This window comes from Nematolebias whitei, chromosome 8 (genome assembly GCF_014905685.2).
Source record: "Nematolebias whitei isolate Nwh7 chromosome 8, NemWhi1, whole genome shotgun sequence".
In the NCBI taxonomy this organism is placed as follows: Eukaryota; Metazoa; Chordata; class Actinopteri; order Cyprinodontiformes; family Rivulidae; genus Nematolebias; species Nematolebias whitei.
In genome coordinates, this window is record NC_056505.1 from 6,643,049 (window position 1) to 6,660,110 (window position 17,062).

Consider the following 17,062-nt stretch of genomic DNA (forward strand, 5'->3'; position numbering starts at 1 on the left):
ATAGATAGGGAGGGAGGGAGGGAGGGAGGGAGGGAGGGAGGGAGGGATGGATGGATGGATGGATGGATGGATGGATGGATGGATGGATGGATGGATGGATGGATGGATGGATAGATAGATAGATAGATAGATAGATAGATAGATAGATAGATAGATAGATAGATAGATAGACAGACAGACAGACAGACAGACAGACAGACAGACAGACAGACAGACAGACAGACAGACAGACAGACAGACAGATTGTTAATTTTTCAAGTTATCCAGCTCTCAAGGTTTACATGGCAGCAGCAAGTCTTGTATTTTGAAGTGGAAACCCAGTTTTCAAAAGGAACCTTTCTTACATTCAACCTTTATTTATTCTTTCCTTTATCCTTTATTTATGAAATGGACGTTGGTACGTGATTTATTTCCCCCCTGAGTTTGTGCTTCATTTTGAGGACTCTCAGAAGAAACTGGTCAGTTGGTCTGATGGAGCGAGAGCGGGTGAGGGTGCAGCAGCTCTGAGATGTAGAGAGGGTCAAGTCCATTCAGTGACTTAAAAGCAAAACTTGGGGGTTAACACAGCTAACAATCCATGTTAAGAAAAAAATAATGTTAAGAAAGCAATTAGGACAACATGAGGACACAAACTAAATCAAGGATCTTCCAGTTTGATACTAAAAGTTCTGTAGATGCATCTTCTGCATGCTCACAGTATTTCGGGATGCATTGTGGTCTACCATATTGGGGCCGAGATAGGGTAGAGGCAGGGCAGCCGACTTGGGACCAGAAAGTCACGGTTTGACTCCCAGTCGTTCCCACATGTCGTGGTGTCTCTGACACATAATCCTCTATTGCTCCCTGGATGCAAGCTGCCCCCTGCTCCACCTGGGTGTGATGGGTTAAATGCAGAGAACTGATTGTGTCGTTGTATGGGAACATACGATGACGACAGTCTCAGACTTCCCTTCCCCTTGTGCCTATTTCAAGTTCTTTGGCAACTTCTCCACTTTTATTTTTTGTTTGTGTGAATTTGATAATATCGACCCTGAGGTCAGACATTTTTCAGGTTACAAAGAGTTCTCAGAAAAGCAAAGAAGAACATTACAGATAAAATCTGGATTCCTGAGTGAGAGCTTTCCTGAAACCGTCAGGTGGAAGCTTCAAATGAAACTTTATGTTTAGACCTGAATCACGCCTCTGAGACAGAACAGGAGCGGCTCTGACATAACTTCATGAAATTCCTGGAATGACGAAGACAGACCTGAAAATGTCTCCGACTTTTTTCTCTCTCCACTCAACCAGGTGAACTTCAACATTTATTGCTGAGAAAAAACGGAAATGCTGTGGAAGGAAAGGCGCGCCGAGCCTGTCGGGATATTCCCTGTGGGCCTCGATGACCCTGGCGCTGCTGTCAGCATCAAATCTTGCTGGAGCAAAAAGAAAAAAACGAGTTGATTCAAAAGATACAGATTTTAGAAAGGTTTTAAAAAACTGAACTGTTTTCCAAAACCTTGTATAACTGAAGGCATACTTGAGGGAATGCATATCGCCCGCCGCCAGTTGAGCCAAAGTTTCAAACTATTTTGGTCAAACTTTTAAAATGACTTCATCTCCTGAGATGGAAACAGTTGATTAGGTCACGCCTGAAGAGCTAATTTATCAATTTGTGGCTAAAAATAATTTCAAAGCTTAATTTTATTTCTGAAAACTGAACTATTCCGAGCAGATTTTCTGTGGTCCGCCTGTTATTAAGCTTCTGACGCTTCCTACGTGTCTGGACTGGTCTCTGGTTCCTGCACGGCACAAACGCTGCTGTAAACTTCAGAGCGCCTGATGCCCTGTTTCACAATCGCCTCCCTCAGTGTGTAAGTACAATGTTTCATTATCAGAGACAAGACCGGCCCACTTCCTGTGCAAAAATTCCCTCGAGGCGCTTCATAAATACTGCAGGTCTGCAGAGAGAGAGCCAGAACATCAGAACAACCGATAACCAGCAAACATTCAAACAGCTCCTCACCTCTTCAGCAGGTAAACACTTCGCCAGCTTTTTAACTGGAGCTTGGCTTTGAGGATTTTTAGAAATCTAGAGATGTACTGACTGAGTCATTCAGCAGAAACCGGATTAATAAGTAGTCTTTACAAGTTAGGGCACAACAGGTAGAATCTGGTTTGATCATAAACTGAATGTTTTGTCTTCCTGTAGATCTATTTATCCCGGGGAAAAAATGGAATCCGAAATGTGCAACTTGAGCGAGATGTGGTCTAAGAAGATGCCCAAAGGACTGGGACTGGAGATTTCCCATAAGCCTCCCTCCATGAGGCACGTTGCCAACCTGATCATCGCCATCGAGAGGCTGAAGTCCGGCATACCAGAGATGGTGCTGAGCACCGACTTCAGGGATGAAAACCTGCTCAACATCATGATGGAGAGCATCATAGAAGGTATTCACAGAAAAGACTAAACCAACGTTTTACTCTTTTACAACATGAGATTAAACGTCAGCTGTGGAAGTAAGATAATCCAAACTATAGTAGACTAACAAGAAAAAAATAATAATTTTCTTTTGACATGATGTAAATGCAGAATGCTGACTGGCTGCTGAAACTTACTGAAAATGAAGCAGAACAATAACTAAAAGCTAAAAGAAACAGAACACTACCTAAAACGATACTAGTGAAAAGAATAAAGGAGTAATTTGGTAGATTTAAAGCCAAAAGTAGCAACATAGTAGATAAAAAAGTGGATAACCAAATGTGCCTTGTTTGTTTTCTTTCAGAGAAACTCATTTTGGAGACCTTCGCAGCTCCACCTGACTTCAGGAGAGGTGTGGAGTACGTCTGCAGTGTGGCTGACACCCACCAACGGAGTCTGATTCTAATCCAAGACATCATGGAGCTCCAAGCAGTGATGCTGCCCGGAGGCAATGAAAACCGCAAAAGTAAATGAGTGAGATTTTCACCTGAGATGTTGACACAGCTTTTTTTTTATTCAATCTTTATGTATAAAATAAGTGTGTTGTTGGCATAGAAATGTAAGGATGCATCAGGAGTGATCTGACCTAGATTACTTATGTAGACTGTGAAGATGGTGGGTCCTAAGATTGAGCCTTGTGGTACACCGTTGTTGACAGTTAAATAGTTGGGAAAAGTACCATTATGTTGAACACATTGCTTTCGATCTGAGAGGTAATTAGAAAACCAAACAATAGAGAAACCAAATGTCTGAGAGCTTATTTAGTCAAGCTACATAATTAAAATTCAACACATCGAAACAATGTCCACGTTCAACTTTTGTAATTAGAGTAAAAGTTGAAGTTTTTTTTTTTAAATCTTTGTCTTTTTTAATTTGTGGAACAAAAAAGAATGACACAGGTGCTTTAAACCTTTTGTGTTTTTAAAAGTATCACCAAATAGCTTTTGTCTAAAACGTGTATTTTTGCCTCTCTTCGCAGTTTTCCTGAACATGACGACTTACGCGCGCCCTCCACCCAGCACCCAGGCCCAGCCCGTCACTCTGGGCATCAAAGACACAAACCTTTACCTGACCTGCCGCAAAAAGGATGGCACACCGACTCTGTACCTGGAGGTAAAACTCTGACACTGATCTCACTTAAACTGAGCTCTTTATTTTAAAGGCAATCATTGCAAACTATGAAATCAAATGTTGCCATTGTTTACTTACCTTCAGTCAGATGTTTCTATAGGTTAACAAGAGCATGTGGTAGTTGGCAGCCAATCACAAATTTTTATTTTAAGGATAACTTCTCATTGATATGAGAGCAAAAGTTGTGTGGACTTTCTTTCTTACTTTTGGATTTTTAATTTTTGTAACCACTCGTCATGACTTTGCAATGAGTACCTTTAAATTTAAGATAATAAAAAAGAGAATATTCACAAACTGATCATGTTTTAAAAGGCTTTAATTAAAACTAATCTAATCTACAGTATTTTTGACATGAACAAGAACTCCTATTTTTAGTGTAAAACCTGCTGACACTGATCTTTTTATTCCCCAGGAAGTGAAGAACAAAAGCAGTCTTGAGAAAATCAGCTCAGAAAGTGAGATGCAGCGGTTCCTCTTCTACAAACACGACACGGGACTGAACATCAGCACTCTCATGTCTGCTTACTTCCCCGACTGGTACATCAGCACGTCAACAGCGGACAAGAAGCCAGTGGAAATGTGCCAGGAGTCCGCCACTCGGTACAGAACCTTCAAAATTCAGAGTCAAATTTAAAACCAACTGGTGCTGACCTCCACGTGTGGCTGAAGTTCGAAGAACTCCAAAAAGCTAGTTATTGCTAGGATGGCATGTTCATGTTTTACATTGTATTTCATTACTGTATGTACCAAGTACAGAAAAAATGCTTCATGGTTTGACTTTGTCAAGATTTATCAAATGTTAATACCGCTGTGCTGTCTGGTAAACATTTTATGTATTTATTCTTTTAAATGACTCAGAAGATTGTTGTGAATTTGAAAATATTTATTTAAATATTTAATAATAATAATAATGCATTTTATTTGTACAGCACTTTTCTAAATACTCAAAGACATTGTATGCACAATTTTGACGTGCACTTTTTTGTAGAAAATTTGCTCACCAAAACTATTTAAATAATGTGCAAATATCCTAAATAAAGCATTGAAAATAATTAATTTGGGCGTCTTGTGTACTTTGTCAGGATGTGCCACAACTATCCAGCTGGACGCCTGGCGTCTGAGGGTTCAGTTTACATACAGAGAATAACAAACACATATAGTTAAATACCAGAAACCAGAAATATCCTAGTTACGATGATTCAAAAAGTTTTACACATTTGTACCCTAAACAGAACAAAAGACCGGATATAACATAGATGTTTGTTATTTTTACTGTTATTTCTGAGGAAGGGATTTTTATTCTTTCAATTATTTTACTCTAATACTTTCAGTCACATTTGAGGTTGACATTTTTTTCCAAGTTTGACTATTGATTGCATTCACAGTTCAAATTGTTTGGCAAATATGCAAACTACTGTGCATATTAGAGCCTATTTATTTATTTATTTTCAAAGCAACTTATCGTGGAATCTAGCGAATATTATCATCAATTTGTGACAATTTTAACAAAAATGAATTAAATATGATTTACATTTCACTCAGTTTTGCGTTTTTTATTTTTTTTCAATGATTTTAACTGATAAATTACAAGGTGACGTTTTCATTGAGTGCCTACGTTTTGTTTACATTTTTGCTCCAATCAACGCAAGACTTGTGCGCAAGCGTACTGGTCTTTCCTCTTTTAAAAAAAAAAAAATATTCGAATCGTCCAATCAAAAAAGAGGATTCGCAGCGCACGCTCGTCCCCGGCAGTTTCAAAATGCTGATGCACGAGCTTGGGTGTCATGAAGCTAGTTTAGCATTTTGTTTGCCGCTACAACAAAACTATTTGTTTTTATAACATCTGGATAACTTTGAAAAAAGAAACTGATTTGATAGAAATGGAGGAGGCTGAATCGGCACCGATACTGTCCAGAAAAGGTCAGCGAACTTGTTAATTTGCGTAGAAGCTTTATAAAAGAAGCTACTAAGAAGTCCGTGTTATGCTAATCTGTGTTAGCTATGGCTAGTTAACGTAACGTTAATTTGCACAAACATTACTCTATCTTCTTTTGTAGTAAAATGTTTTAGGGTATTTGGGCTGTTGATTGCACTTTAAAGAAAAGGCTTTAGAGGTTTAACGTTAACAGAAGTTTACTCTCTTCCAAAAAGTGTCCGAATGAACATTAAGCTACTTGTGTTTTGTTGATGTTTTCATTTAGCCCCTCACAATGTAAATTCTGTCTGTTTATGTTCTTCACTTCATAAATGTGTTTTAATTTGCTTTAAAAAAAAAAAAAAGGCTGATTTAAAAAGATAAAATAGACTGTCCAAGTTAAAGGAGTTTGTGAATTTTTACTCAATTTATGTTCTTTTTATTAAACACAGGCATAAAATGTATGGAAACAATTACATAATTGATCGCAATAATTTGAATGGCAAATAAGTATTAGCTATTAGATGAGTTTTTGTATTTGTGACAGCCCAGTTGCCAGATCTCCTAGACCAGTGGTGTCAAACTCACTTAAAGGGAGCCTAAATTAAAACCTTTTTCAAACTAAGGGCCGGTTGCAGAATCTACATTAACTTAAGTTAGATACCCAACATCTTTTCTTGGTTGAAGGTTCCTCAAAAAGAGTGATTGGTCTCATTTCACGTTTTCTGTTGCACTTTTGACATCATAATCAAAGATTACTGAAAAAAATAAAGTGAAAAAAGTACTTTACGTTTAACATATCATCCTGGGGGCCAGATAAGATGTCAACGAGGGCCACATCTGGCCCCCGGGCCTTGAGTGATATGTAATATGTGTCCTAGACCTTTTAGAAAAACACTAATTGCAGACACCAAAGTTCATGCTCAATAATCCAGGTACAAATCCAACAATGTTCAGTCAGGTCATCTGGACGGTTTCTTCTTTTTTTTTTCTGAAACATTTCATCCGAAGGACTTCTTCAGTCTTCAGTCACAAACAAACTGGAGTCCCACAAGCGCCACACTCCCTACCAAAGTAGAGAATATATTCTGAAGAAACTGTAATTCTTTCCTTCTTATTCTGAAGTTAACGCTACATTTGATGATTCTTGTTTTTTTTTTTTCCTTTAATATGTCACCAGTCTGCACGGTATAAATGTTTATACGCAGACACACGTATTGAGTTGTTCAGTTTAGATAGTATGAATCTTTCCTTTTAAATTTACAGTAAAGTATTGAAAGCTCATTCATCCTACCACCACTGAATTCCTGCGTAACTTTCTGTCACAGAGCTGCGTAAACAGAAGCTGATGGAATATTTGGCAGCAAAGGGAAAACTGAAACCACCCGCTGTGACGTAAGAAATCAATCAAATGATCTGTCACCTGTTGATTTTATACCTAAGGCAATTTAAACAATGTTGTTGTTTTTTTCTTTAGGCCATCTCTCCATCAAGACTGTCTGGGTCCAAAACCTAAGTCTTCACTAAAGGTAGCGTGTGTGTGCGTGTGTGTGTGCGTGTGTGTGTGCGTGTGTGCGTGTGTGCGTGGGTGTGTGTGTGTGTGTGTATACATGCCGTGAGTCACTGAGAAGTGTTGATAGTTAAAAAAAATTAAATTTGATCACTGTTTCACACAGTTATTCTCTAGTTTCATACTTATCATGTTTGATTGGATCATTGCAACACCTTCTGTTAAAGATTTGCTGCTGTTTTATTAACTGAAGCTCTTTGTCCTGTTGAGTTATGTCCCAGTTTGGTCCAGGCTTCAACTTCTGGACAGATGACCTCACATTTGACTCTAAAATCCTTTAGTCTACAGAGGGTTCATGGTCAGAGCAATTATTGCAAGCCCATATCACGACCCCTCCACCACTGTGCTCAATATTTAGCATTATGTGTTTGAGCTGATGTGCTGTGCTTGGTTTTTGCTAAACGTTGAACTATGCATGATGGGTAAACGACTTTGGTCTCATCTGCCGAAAGGACATACGTTCTTCTGTTACCTTTGCCCTCTTTTTCCTTTTCGGGTCGCGGGGGTCACTGGTGCCCATATCCAGCCATCACTGTGTGAGAGGTACACCCCGGACAGATCGCAAGTCCATCACAGGGACCCAAAGGACATTGTTTCAGAAATTTTGTGGTTTATTTGGGTGAAATTTTGCAAATGTTTTCAAAAGTTGTGCTGCCATGTTTATTTTAAAGAGGAGGCTTTTTCTAGTGATCCTTAAGCTCATTCTTGTTCTAAATGTCCCGTCATGACCTTCAACCTGCTACAGCATTTAGACCTGTACATTCTGAGATGGAGCACTTAGGTTGTTGCAATTTCTCTGAGTATTTCATCGTCTGACATAATCTGTCTGAATGATGAACTCCAAACATTTTTCATTTTGTTTTTCTTAAATAATAACCTGGTGGAATTTGTTGTGTGTTTTTTTTTTACGCTATGGTTAGATTGGATCATTTCATATATGCTTGGCAAAGGCCAGATTTTTACAGTTTTTATCATTTTTGTTTTTTACAGGTTGCTACTGGAAAAGAAAACAAACCCTCGGCTGACAAAATCAAATATAAAGGCTCAAAAAGTCAACCTTTGACCGCTCCATCCAGTCAAGACCCTCTCAGAAAAACATTTGGTGTCTTTAATACAGTAAATGTAAGAGGCGGCACGCTAAAAGGAAAGGAGAATGCTGTTCGTCCATCTGCTAGCAGTGCCTCAACGCAGCCTCGACGTAATCAACACCCATTACTCACAAAAACGTACACTGTGGTGGCTTCCAAACCCAACGTGACTGCAGCCAGCACCCTGAAAAGCTCAACAAGCACAAGAGGTCAAACTTCAGGCAAAACCTCTTCAAATGCAGCTTATACAGTTGGAGCAAAATCAAATTCCAAATCTAGCCTTAGCTCAATCTGTGCCACAACACAAATGGCTGATAGTCGGGTCAGTATGGGCCCACTTGTCAAAACCAAAACTGGACTCACACCTGCAGTAATCCAGCCGAGGAACACAAAATCAGAGATGTCACATGCCACCGTGCGTAAAACCGTCTATACTGCTTCTGTTGTTGCTAAGAAGGTGCAGTTCAGCAGCAGGTCGTCAGCCTCTGTTCCCCAGAGCTCTACTGGGGAGGTTTCTTTAAATTCGAGAGTTGGAGGTAAAATTCAAGCTCAGAACAAACCTAAACCTCCTCTGGATAAACGTGCTCTGCCAGCTCGTAAGGGTCCGTTTTCAGATGGACTGAGGGTCACCTCTACCTACGTCAAGTGCAACGCACCAACTGTAAAGCCTGAAGGGAAGGCATTAACCAGTAAATCAACTGGTCAGTCTGCAAACAGGTCCGTGAAGGTAACATCTGGCGCTGCTCCCCAAACATCCTCGAGGTCGAACAGATTTAGTTCCACATCTGGCAGCAGGTTTAAACAGGCTGCTGTGACTGAGCTCGCAGGGAAAACCAAGACGAATAAAGAAGCACTTGGCAAGAAAGAGACAAGTTCTGCAAAAATCCTTCCACCACAAGCACCTACAAAGCGTGCATTCGCTCCAGTGATGTCCCAGACTGCACCACAGCCCTCCAGAACCATCAGCATCACAGGCCGGGCCACAGGCATGAAGACACCCAAGGTTACCGCCAAGGTCGTTCCTCAGACTGAGGGAAAGAAGACAACATCTGCCCAGGAGGAAAGACTGTAAGAAGAACGTTTCGTTGTAATTAAACATTACTTATCATTTAGCAGGCTGATGGGTAAACAATGTCTTTAAATTTAACTAACAGGTATTTTGGTATCTGATATCCAGGAAAAAACTTAAGGAATGGCGAGAAACAAAAGGAATTTCTTACAAACGTCCTCCGATGCAGGTGAAAACTCCAGTCAGGTGTACTGTGTCTGTACCCCATCCTTTCTGGGCCTCCATGAAGACAGAAGATGAGGCCCGTTCACTCATCTATGCTGTGGACAAGTCCCTCGCTGACTGCATCAAACTGCTTGCTGAGGTACTTCAACTATAAATGTACCACGCTGGGTGTTTTATTTGGGGGGGGGGGGGGCTTTTAGATCAGTGGCACGCTAATTTGTTTGGAATGGAAAATGTATTTCATATTGGGTTATTGGACTCTGCTGAGTTGGTGAAACCAGTTTCTGACCTCTTGCTTGTTGAAGGAGGTCATAGCTTTGCATTTGTTTAAAAAAGATACATGAAAAACAAATTAGGAGCTTCAGAAAGAGCAACACTTAGTCCTTACAGGTGCATCTCACTAATTAGAATGTTGTTGAAAAGTGCATTTATTTCAAGTTCAAGGTTCTTTATTGTCATTTGCATCACATGTGGTACATGAGGTGGAACGAATCTGTGTACTCAAGGTCCCAGTTACACCCAAAAATAGCTAAAATTTAAAGTATAAAAAGAAACCATATACAAGGATCTAAGATATACGCTAAACAATATGCTAAAAGATCTAAGATGTACGCTAAACACTATTAGTGTAAAATAATTCAGCATATTAAACAGCAGCCCGAGTAATTCGGTAATTTAAATTAAAAAGTTAATCCTTTGAGTATCTGGCCAGTGAAGCCGTCAGGCAGATTAGAGTTGTTGCAGCATCCCAGATATTCTAACTTACTGAGAGGCACCTGTTTGTTGTGGGTGAAGTTCTTCAACTGTTTGACGACGCAGCAAAGTCCTTGTTAAGTTTCCCTTGGTCTTTAATTTCGGTGTTTGTCTCACATCCACAGGGCTGCCCTCCAGACCAGGTGAAACAGATCATCTCTCGGTTGCCACCGGTGTCTCAGAAGTTTGCCAAATACTGGATCTGTAAGGTTCGTGTGATGGAGCAAGAAGGAAACCTGGATGTCCTGCCCATGTTTGAAGAGGCCGTTCGTGTTGTGTTGGAGGTGAAACATTCATTCTGTTCAGAATCTGAAAAGTTTTTTGGTTTGATTTTGTGAAGTTCACAAAGGCACGAGTTGCACTGATCTGCCTGTGGATCTCACAACTCGTTCTTCCCTGAACAAAACCCCGAAACACTCAAACTCCTCCACTTGAGGCAGCGCCACTATCCCAAACCGGACATGGCAGTCTACGTTTTTCTGTCTGAGCACCATGGCCTCAGATTTGTAGACGCTAATCCTCATGCCAGCTGCTTCGTACTTTGATGCGAACCGCTCCAATAAGCTGAAGATCACGTCACAGTGGCACCAACAGGACTCTCACCCTGAAGCGGTCCGACTTACTGCAGGCATTGCAAACCAAACTCTTGCACCATTTGTCTGGGGACTTAATGGGCTGTAGCAACAGACCCCCAATTCCATACTCCTATAGCACCCCCTACTCTCACTACCCATGCAGGTATTAAAGTACCAGTCCAGCATAGCGTTACCAACTGGAACATGTTTCAGCAGACCTGCTAAGGACCCAAAATGCTGGGTTATAGACCCACACTAGCCCGGCGCCTCTCACCAGGATCAGCTCCAGAGTTGAACAAGGTCCAACTCCTTCTTAAGGAAGATGGTTCTGGATTGCATTGAGTTGAGTCCGACTATATCTAGTCAGTATCTCTCAACCTCACGCACAAGCTCAGGCTCCTTCCACACCAGGCAGGTCATTCCATGTCCCAAGCCAGGGTCAGAACACGCCCGCCTTCAGCTGCCTACCATAGCACTTTGCACCTGACCCATATGGACCCGCTTGCAGCTGACGGGCCCAAAGGGAGGCTAATGCGTGTAATTCATTTCGGTTGAACTCGACAGAGCTCCATGGGTAGAGGACCTGTCACCAGGCAGCAGGCGCTCATCAACGAGTCCCTCCCCACAGGCCTGGGTCCAGGGTTAAATTCAACATTAAATATTACAGCCGTGAATCAGTAGAAATGGTTATTCTCTCTAAAATAAAATAACCTTTCACTGCTCTGTTTTTGCAAAGCAAACCATCAGTTGCTGCTGACTGAAACTCCTAAACTGACTCATCCGTGTGAGTTTGTTCGACTTTAGTTACCTGTCAGATTCATGTAAACTGTTGCATGTCTGAAAGAGTCTTAATGTCATTTGGACAAAGATGGAGGGTTTGGTTTATCATCACGAGTCCAATCGTTAAACAGTTTAACAGAAATTCTTTACTCTTAGTTAACAAAGGTGTTTGACGCCTTTATGTTTTAACTACCGGTGTACACATAACTTGACACGGCTCAGTCACTCTTAAATAAACAGCCTCTCAGATGTTATTTCATGGGAACTCTTATCGAGTTGAGTTAAGTTTATTCATGCAAGACGTCAACAACTGAAGGACTCGCTTGGAAACTGAGCAGATATAAATGATAAAAATAGATCAAATCTCAATAAAACGTGCAGGATCACATAAAAAAATGCATACAGAAATAATAAACATGTTCATTGTGTCCTCTAAATAAACATGTAGGTCTAACCAGCAGAAAATTGGCTTTTTAAAACCTGTTGATGTTACAGCAGAGCAAAGTTCAGATCGGAGACTTCCAGAGAAACCACTACAGCATTTTCTGCAAGTTAAAAAAAAAAAAAACATATCTGTGCTAACTTCTTGTTGCTGTCGTTTCTCTCAGCCTGTAGATGAGCTGCGAACAGTGGTGTTTGACATTCTGAAGAAAAGAGACGAGAGCCGAGGTACATGTCATCCAGATGAAGCTGTAAAGAGAGATTTTTAAATTCAACTTTTATATTTGACTCTTGAAGTGGTCAAACCAATGCTATTTTATTTAACTGTTGTTTTATTCAAACAAACTGAGAAACCTGTATAAGTCTATGAATATTTGTATTTATTCATTTATTGTTGGAGGGGATGAAAAACAAGGAGCAACGTCTGAAAAGGCTCCAGATGGTGTTAACGACCCCCTGATGACCCCTAAACCTGTCAGAGCGCTCATTAACGGAGAGAGAGGAGGCTCCTCGGTAATCAAGTACAAGATCACCTTGACTCCTGGGTACGTTTCAGTCTTCATGACTCACTTCAGCGCAGGTTTGTGTGTTCTTGTCCTTTGCGTCATTTATCACCTGACAGGAAGACAACACTTTATATAATTACACGTCTTAGAATGATCAGATCTTGCATTTTCGCGAAATAAAGCGGAATTTGACAGAGCGTGGCGAGTCCACCCGTCATGGCGGTTCTGGCTTTCTACCTGGAAGTTTGACTTTAAATGAAGTTCGACGCAGCGTTCTTCATTATTATGAGCAGAGTGTTCAGTGAGGTGTGGCATGAATGAACGTAGACACACCTGCATGCGCTGAACGCTCCTATAACTACCCGAGCGTTTCATCACAACGCAGTGCAACACGTCTGCAGGCCTGGGCTGACTTGTAGCTCGACCTGGACCAGAATCCAGACTTAAAGGGTCTCTGCTATAAAGTGAAGGGGGTGAGAAAGTGTTTACAGACACTCGTTGGCAGAGGAAGAGGGAAACATCTGACAACTGGTGACAAAACATTTACATGCTTATTTACATATGCATGTGTATATACATGTATATTTATGCTTAGGTGTATACTGGTATGTATGTGTGCATATGTGTGTGTCTGTTGTGTGTATGTGTGTGTGTGATACGACAGCCCCATCTGCTGTTGCTTGTCGTATCTTCAATTAAGTGGGATTTAACAAAGACTCATTTTACCTATGTTGTGTGTGTGTGTGTGTGTGTGTGTGTGTGTATATATATATGTGTGTGTGTGTGTGTAAATTTATATATACACACATATAGGTTAATCATGAATGTATTCCCTACCATCTTGTGCATATTGCCTTTTTCTAAATGTGTATATTTTGCTTCTTTTTTCGATTATTTCGTGGGTTTTTTTCTGTGTATATATATATATATATATATTTATTTTTATTTTTTTTTCATTCAACCTTTTATTCAAGCAGATAAATCACACTGAGCCTCGAAGACTCATTTACAAGTGAGACCAGTTTGGACAGAAAATAAAAAGTGATTAAAATGGCACATGGGGTTTGGAGACAATAAAAAAATCCTAACATGCTCTTAATCTTTAAGATTATATATCATTTTTCAAGGTTCTTTATTTGTCATACACACCACATATAATTATAATAATTACCACATAATAATTATATATAATAATATAATGTATATTATAATATATATAATAAAAATGATATATAATTAGAACATGCTACTGGATGCTGCAATTTTCCCCCCGTGGATTAATAAAGTATCTATCTCTGTCTAAAATGTTACAATCAATAAAGCTGAGCTTCGTTTGTCCCTCAGCGGTCCTCCGACTCAGCAGAGAGTACCAGTACGAGTCAACGGCCAGGAAGTCCGCTTCTTCACTCCAGTTCGACGGTCGGCACGAATCGAACGGGCCTCGCTCCGATACCCGCCGTCCCTCCAGGATCACGACATCTGCGTCGCCTCGTACAGTGACCTCATCGCTGAGGAGGAGAAGGAAGCGAGTGATGAGCGAAAGAGCGGGGAGGACGTCTCGCCCGCTGACGACACGCTGATGTACGTTTACAGAGAGAACGAGGCGCTCGGGGACAAAGTTTCTGTCCGGCTCGTTTGTGATGACAGTATTTAATCTCAATTTCTTCTTCTACTCTGTTATTCTTAACTTACAAAACAACAATAAAGTTTTATGAATTTACATACTTTGGAATTGTCAGGTCTTTAAAAAGAAAATTGATTTTTGGGCTTTTTTTTTTAATTGTTTTAACTTTCTCCATCCTGCTTTATGAAAAGTTATTAGCTGTATTTGTTTGCTGTGTTTTGTTTGAATAGTGCTGTGTAAAAAGTAAAAGTACACCTCTTTTTTTTTTTTTTTCCAACTTATACACGTGCTAATTAATTAATTATTATTTCTCATACAGACACAGCTGTCTATGTACAGTTTTAGATAAGAGGGAGTTCTAACTAAACTACAGAAACCACAGTTTCTAGTCGAACTTGATGTAACAAATAGTTTCATCGTGTTTTGGAACATCCACGTATCGGTTTAAATTGTCCGACATAAAAGCGAACCGTGTTTAAAACTTGCACTCGGCTCTCAGAGAGGATATTTAAAAAGAAATAATTCTGTTATTGTTCTGAAATGTACATAATGATCTGAACATCACGTTTTATTTTCTAATGTTGTGTAATCCCAGTTTAATGATGACACACACACGCACAGACACGAACAACTTTTACTCAAATAAACAGGTATTTTGTGTAACGGAAGCCTTTTGGGGGTATTCTATTCTAGTTTTTGTTCAGTATTGTGACAGGCCACATGTTTGGAGTCTGATCTGCAGCGAGGACTTTCATCCTCCCCACATTAGAATATCTCAACGTGAACTTTCCCTCAAACTTCTGGACGTCTTGTTAAATCTAGGATGGAGCTGTGCGCCCTCCCAGGGTTCAACACTATTTTATTGTTAACTCTGAGTTTCCTGAGTGGCACAAGATGTTTCTTTTTTTTTTTTTTTGAGTTTATTTTAAAGCACTTTGGTCAGCCTTTGTTTTTATGTGCTATAGAAATAAATTGACATCGACGCACCAAGTCAAATCAAGCGCTGTGAGTTTTTACACTTGGTTTAAGACCAGACGGTTTTATTTCTGACATCAAGACAAAGCATCACTTCCTTCACAGGTGAGCATGTTTTCATACCACTGGCAGACATTCAGACTGTTCGTGAATTTCTCTTACCGGAAGTCTTGATGCAACTACACGAGCAATGAAATGATTAGAAAACGTTATCAACCCATATATTATTTGAAACGTGGTCGCTTGTCCTGAGCCTGGTTCTGCTAAAGGTTTCTTCCTCATGGGGGAGTTTTTCCTTTCCACTGTCGCCTTCATGCTCAAGATGAGAGTTCTGTGACGGAGTTAAATTCAAAACGGATAAATAATGTTAAGTTATTATTTTTTATATATGAATGTTTCTGTTCAGTGCCCTCGGATGACTTCAGTTGTGACTCGTAGCTTTAGAAATCAACTGAATTGAAAACAGAACATAGTAAACCAAACGATGAAACTAAGAAATTGCTTTGTGTTTATTTTATATATATTTATTTTTTTTAAATAGACAGTGTAATGTTTATCACCGTGAAGCGTCTACTCTTAACAGTTTGTAGATGTTGAGCAGAGGAGACCCCTGGAGGGAAATTTCTTCTTGACCCAAGCAGGATTCAAGTTGTTCAACTGACCTGGGTCGTCTTCACTGGATGGAAGCAGATGTTCTACAAACCTGTACATCCTGTTCTGCATTGGTGATGCCTTTCCAGATGTGTAAGCTGCCCATACCAGAGGCAGTAATGCACCCCCATACCATCAGAGAGGCAGGCTTTCGGGATGGCTTCTCGTATCAGAGCTTTAACCCAGTATTTGTAGAAAGAATGGTGAACTGTGTTTGCAGACAATGATTTGTGGAATGTACCTGAGCCCGTGCAGTGAAGTCCAGAACAGAACCAAAGGTCACAGGGTGGCAACTGAATGTGTGGACAACAACAGGCAAAGGTAGAGAGCTGGCTGGCATGATGCAGAGAAGGAAGGTAGATGTTTTACGTGTCCAAGAGACCAAGTGGAAGGCCAGCAAGGCTCGCAGGGTTCAAGCTGTTTGACCATGGTGACATGGAGCAGGGGTGGTCCTGAAGGAGGAGTTGGTTGAGAGGACAGAGTGAGATGGAGGAGGATGACTCGCTGTGGCGACCCCTGAAGAGGGAAAAGCTGAAAGAAGAAACAAAGGAAGGAATGTGTCTCACGAACATCACGTTCCTTTATGTTTAACTTATGAAGTCATACAGTACGTTTATTTGTGAACCATTCCATTGTAGATTTGTCTTTATGTTTTGGATCATTGTCTTGTTGGAAGATAAATCTCCGTCCCAGTCTCAGGTCTCTTGCAGACTCAAACAAGTTTTCTTCCAGAATGGTCCTGTATTTGGCCCCATCCATCTTCCCATCACTTCTGACCATCTTCCCTGTCCCTGCTGATGAAAAGCAGGCCCAAACCATGATGCTGCCACCACCATGTTTGACAGTGGGGATGGTGTGTTCAGGGTGATGAGCTGTGCTGCTTTTACACCAAACATATCGTTTTGCATTGTGGCCAAACAGTTGGATTTTGGTTTCATGTGACCAGAGCACCTTCTTCCACATGTTTGGTGTCTCCCAGGTGCTTGTGACAAACTTTAAACAACACTTTTTATGGATATCTTTACGACTGATTGTTGTCCTATGGACAGACTCTCCCACCTCAGCTGTAGATCTCTGCAGTTCATCCAGAGTGATCATGGACCTCTTGGCTGCATCTCTGATCAGTCTTCTCCTTGTTCCAGATGAAAGTTTAGAGGGACGGCCGGGTCTTGGTAGATTTGCAGTGGTCTGATACTCCTTCCATTTCAATATGATTGCTTGCACAGTGCTCCTTGGGATGTTTAAAGCTTGGGAAGTCTTTTTGTATCCAAATCCGGCTTTAAACTTCTCCACAACAGTACCTCGGACCTGCCTGGTGTGTTCCTTGGTCTTCATGATGCTCTCTGCACTTTGAACAGAAC

General features: G+C 40.6%; 2 protein-coding genes across 2 annotated transcripts; both read left to right on the forward strand.

The window, feature by feature from the left end:
• The first annotated feature begins 2,210 nt into the window (after nucleotides 1-2,210).
• On the forward strand, nucleotides 2,211-4,223 carry il1b (interleukin 1, beta). Its single transcript, XM_037680189.1, has 4 exons — nucleotides 2,211-2,427; nucleotides 2,763-2,924; nucleotides 3,438-3,571; nucleotides 4,002-4,223. The coding sequence occupies exons 1-4, from the start codon at nucleotides 2,211-2,213 to the stop codon at nucleotides 4,221-4,223; spliced, it is 735 nt and encodes a 244-aa protein (XP_037536117.1).
• Nucleotides 4,224-5,469: 1,246 nt separating this feature from the next.
• ckap2l (cytoskeleton associated protein 2-like) lies at nucleotides 5,470-14,105 on the forward strand. The gene is made up of 9 exons (XM_037680190.1): nucleotides 5,470-5,509; nucleotides 6,833-6,899; nucleotides 6,982-7,033; nucleotides 8,065-9,230; nucleotides 9,340-9,535; nucleotides 10,275-10,433; nucleotides 12,113-12,173; nucleotides 12,346-12,490; nucleotides 13,796-14,105. The coding sequence occupies exons 1-9, from the start codon at nucleotides 5,470-5,472 to the stop codon at nucleotides 14,103-14,105; spliced, it is 2,196 nt and encodes a 731-aa protein (XP_037536118.1).
• Nucleotides 14,106-17,062: the final 2,957 nt, after the last annotated feature.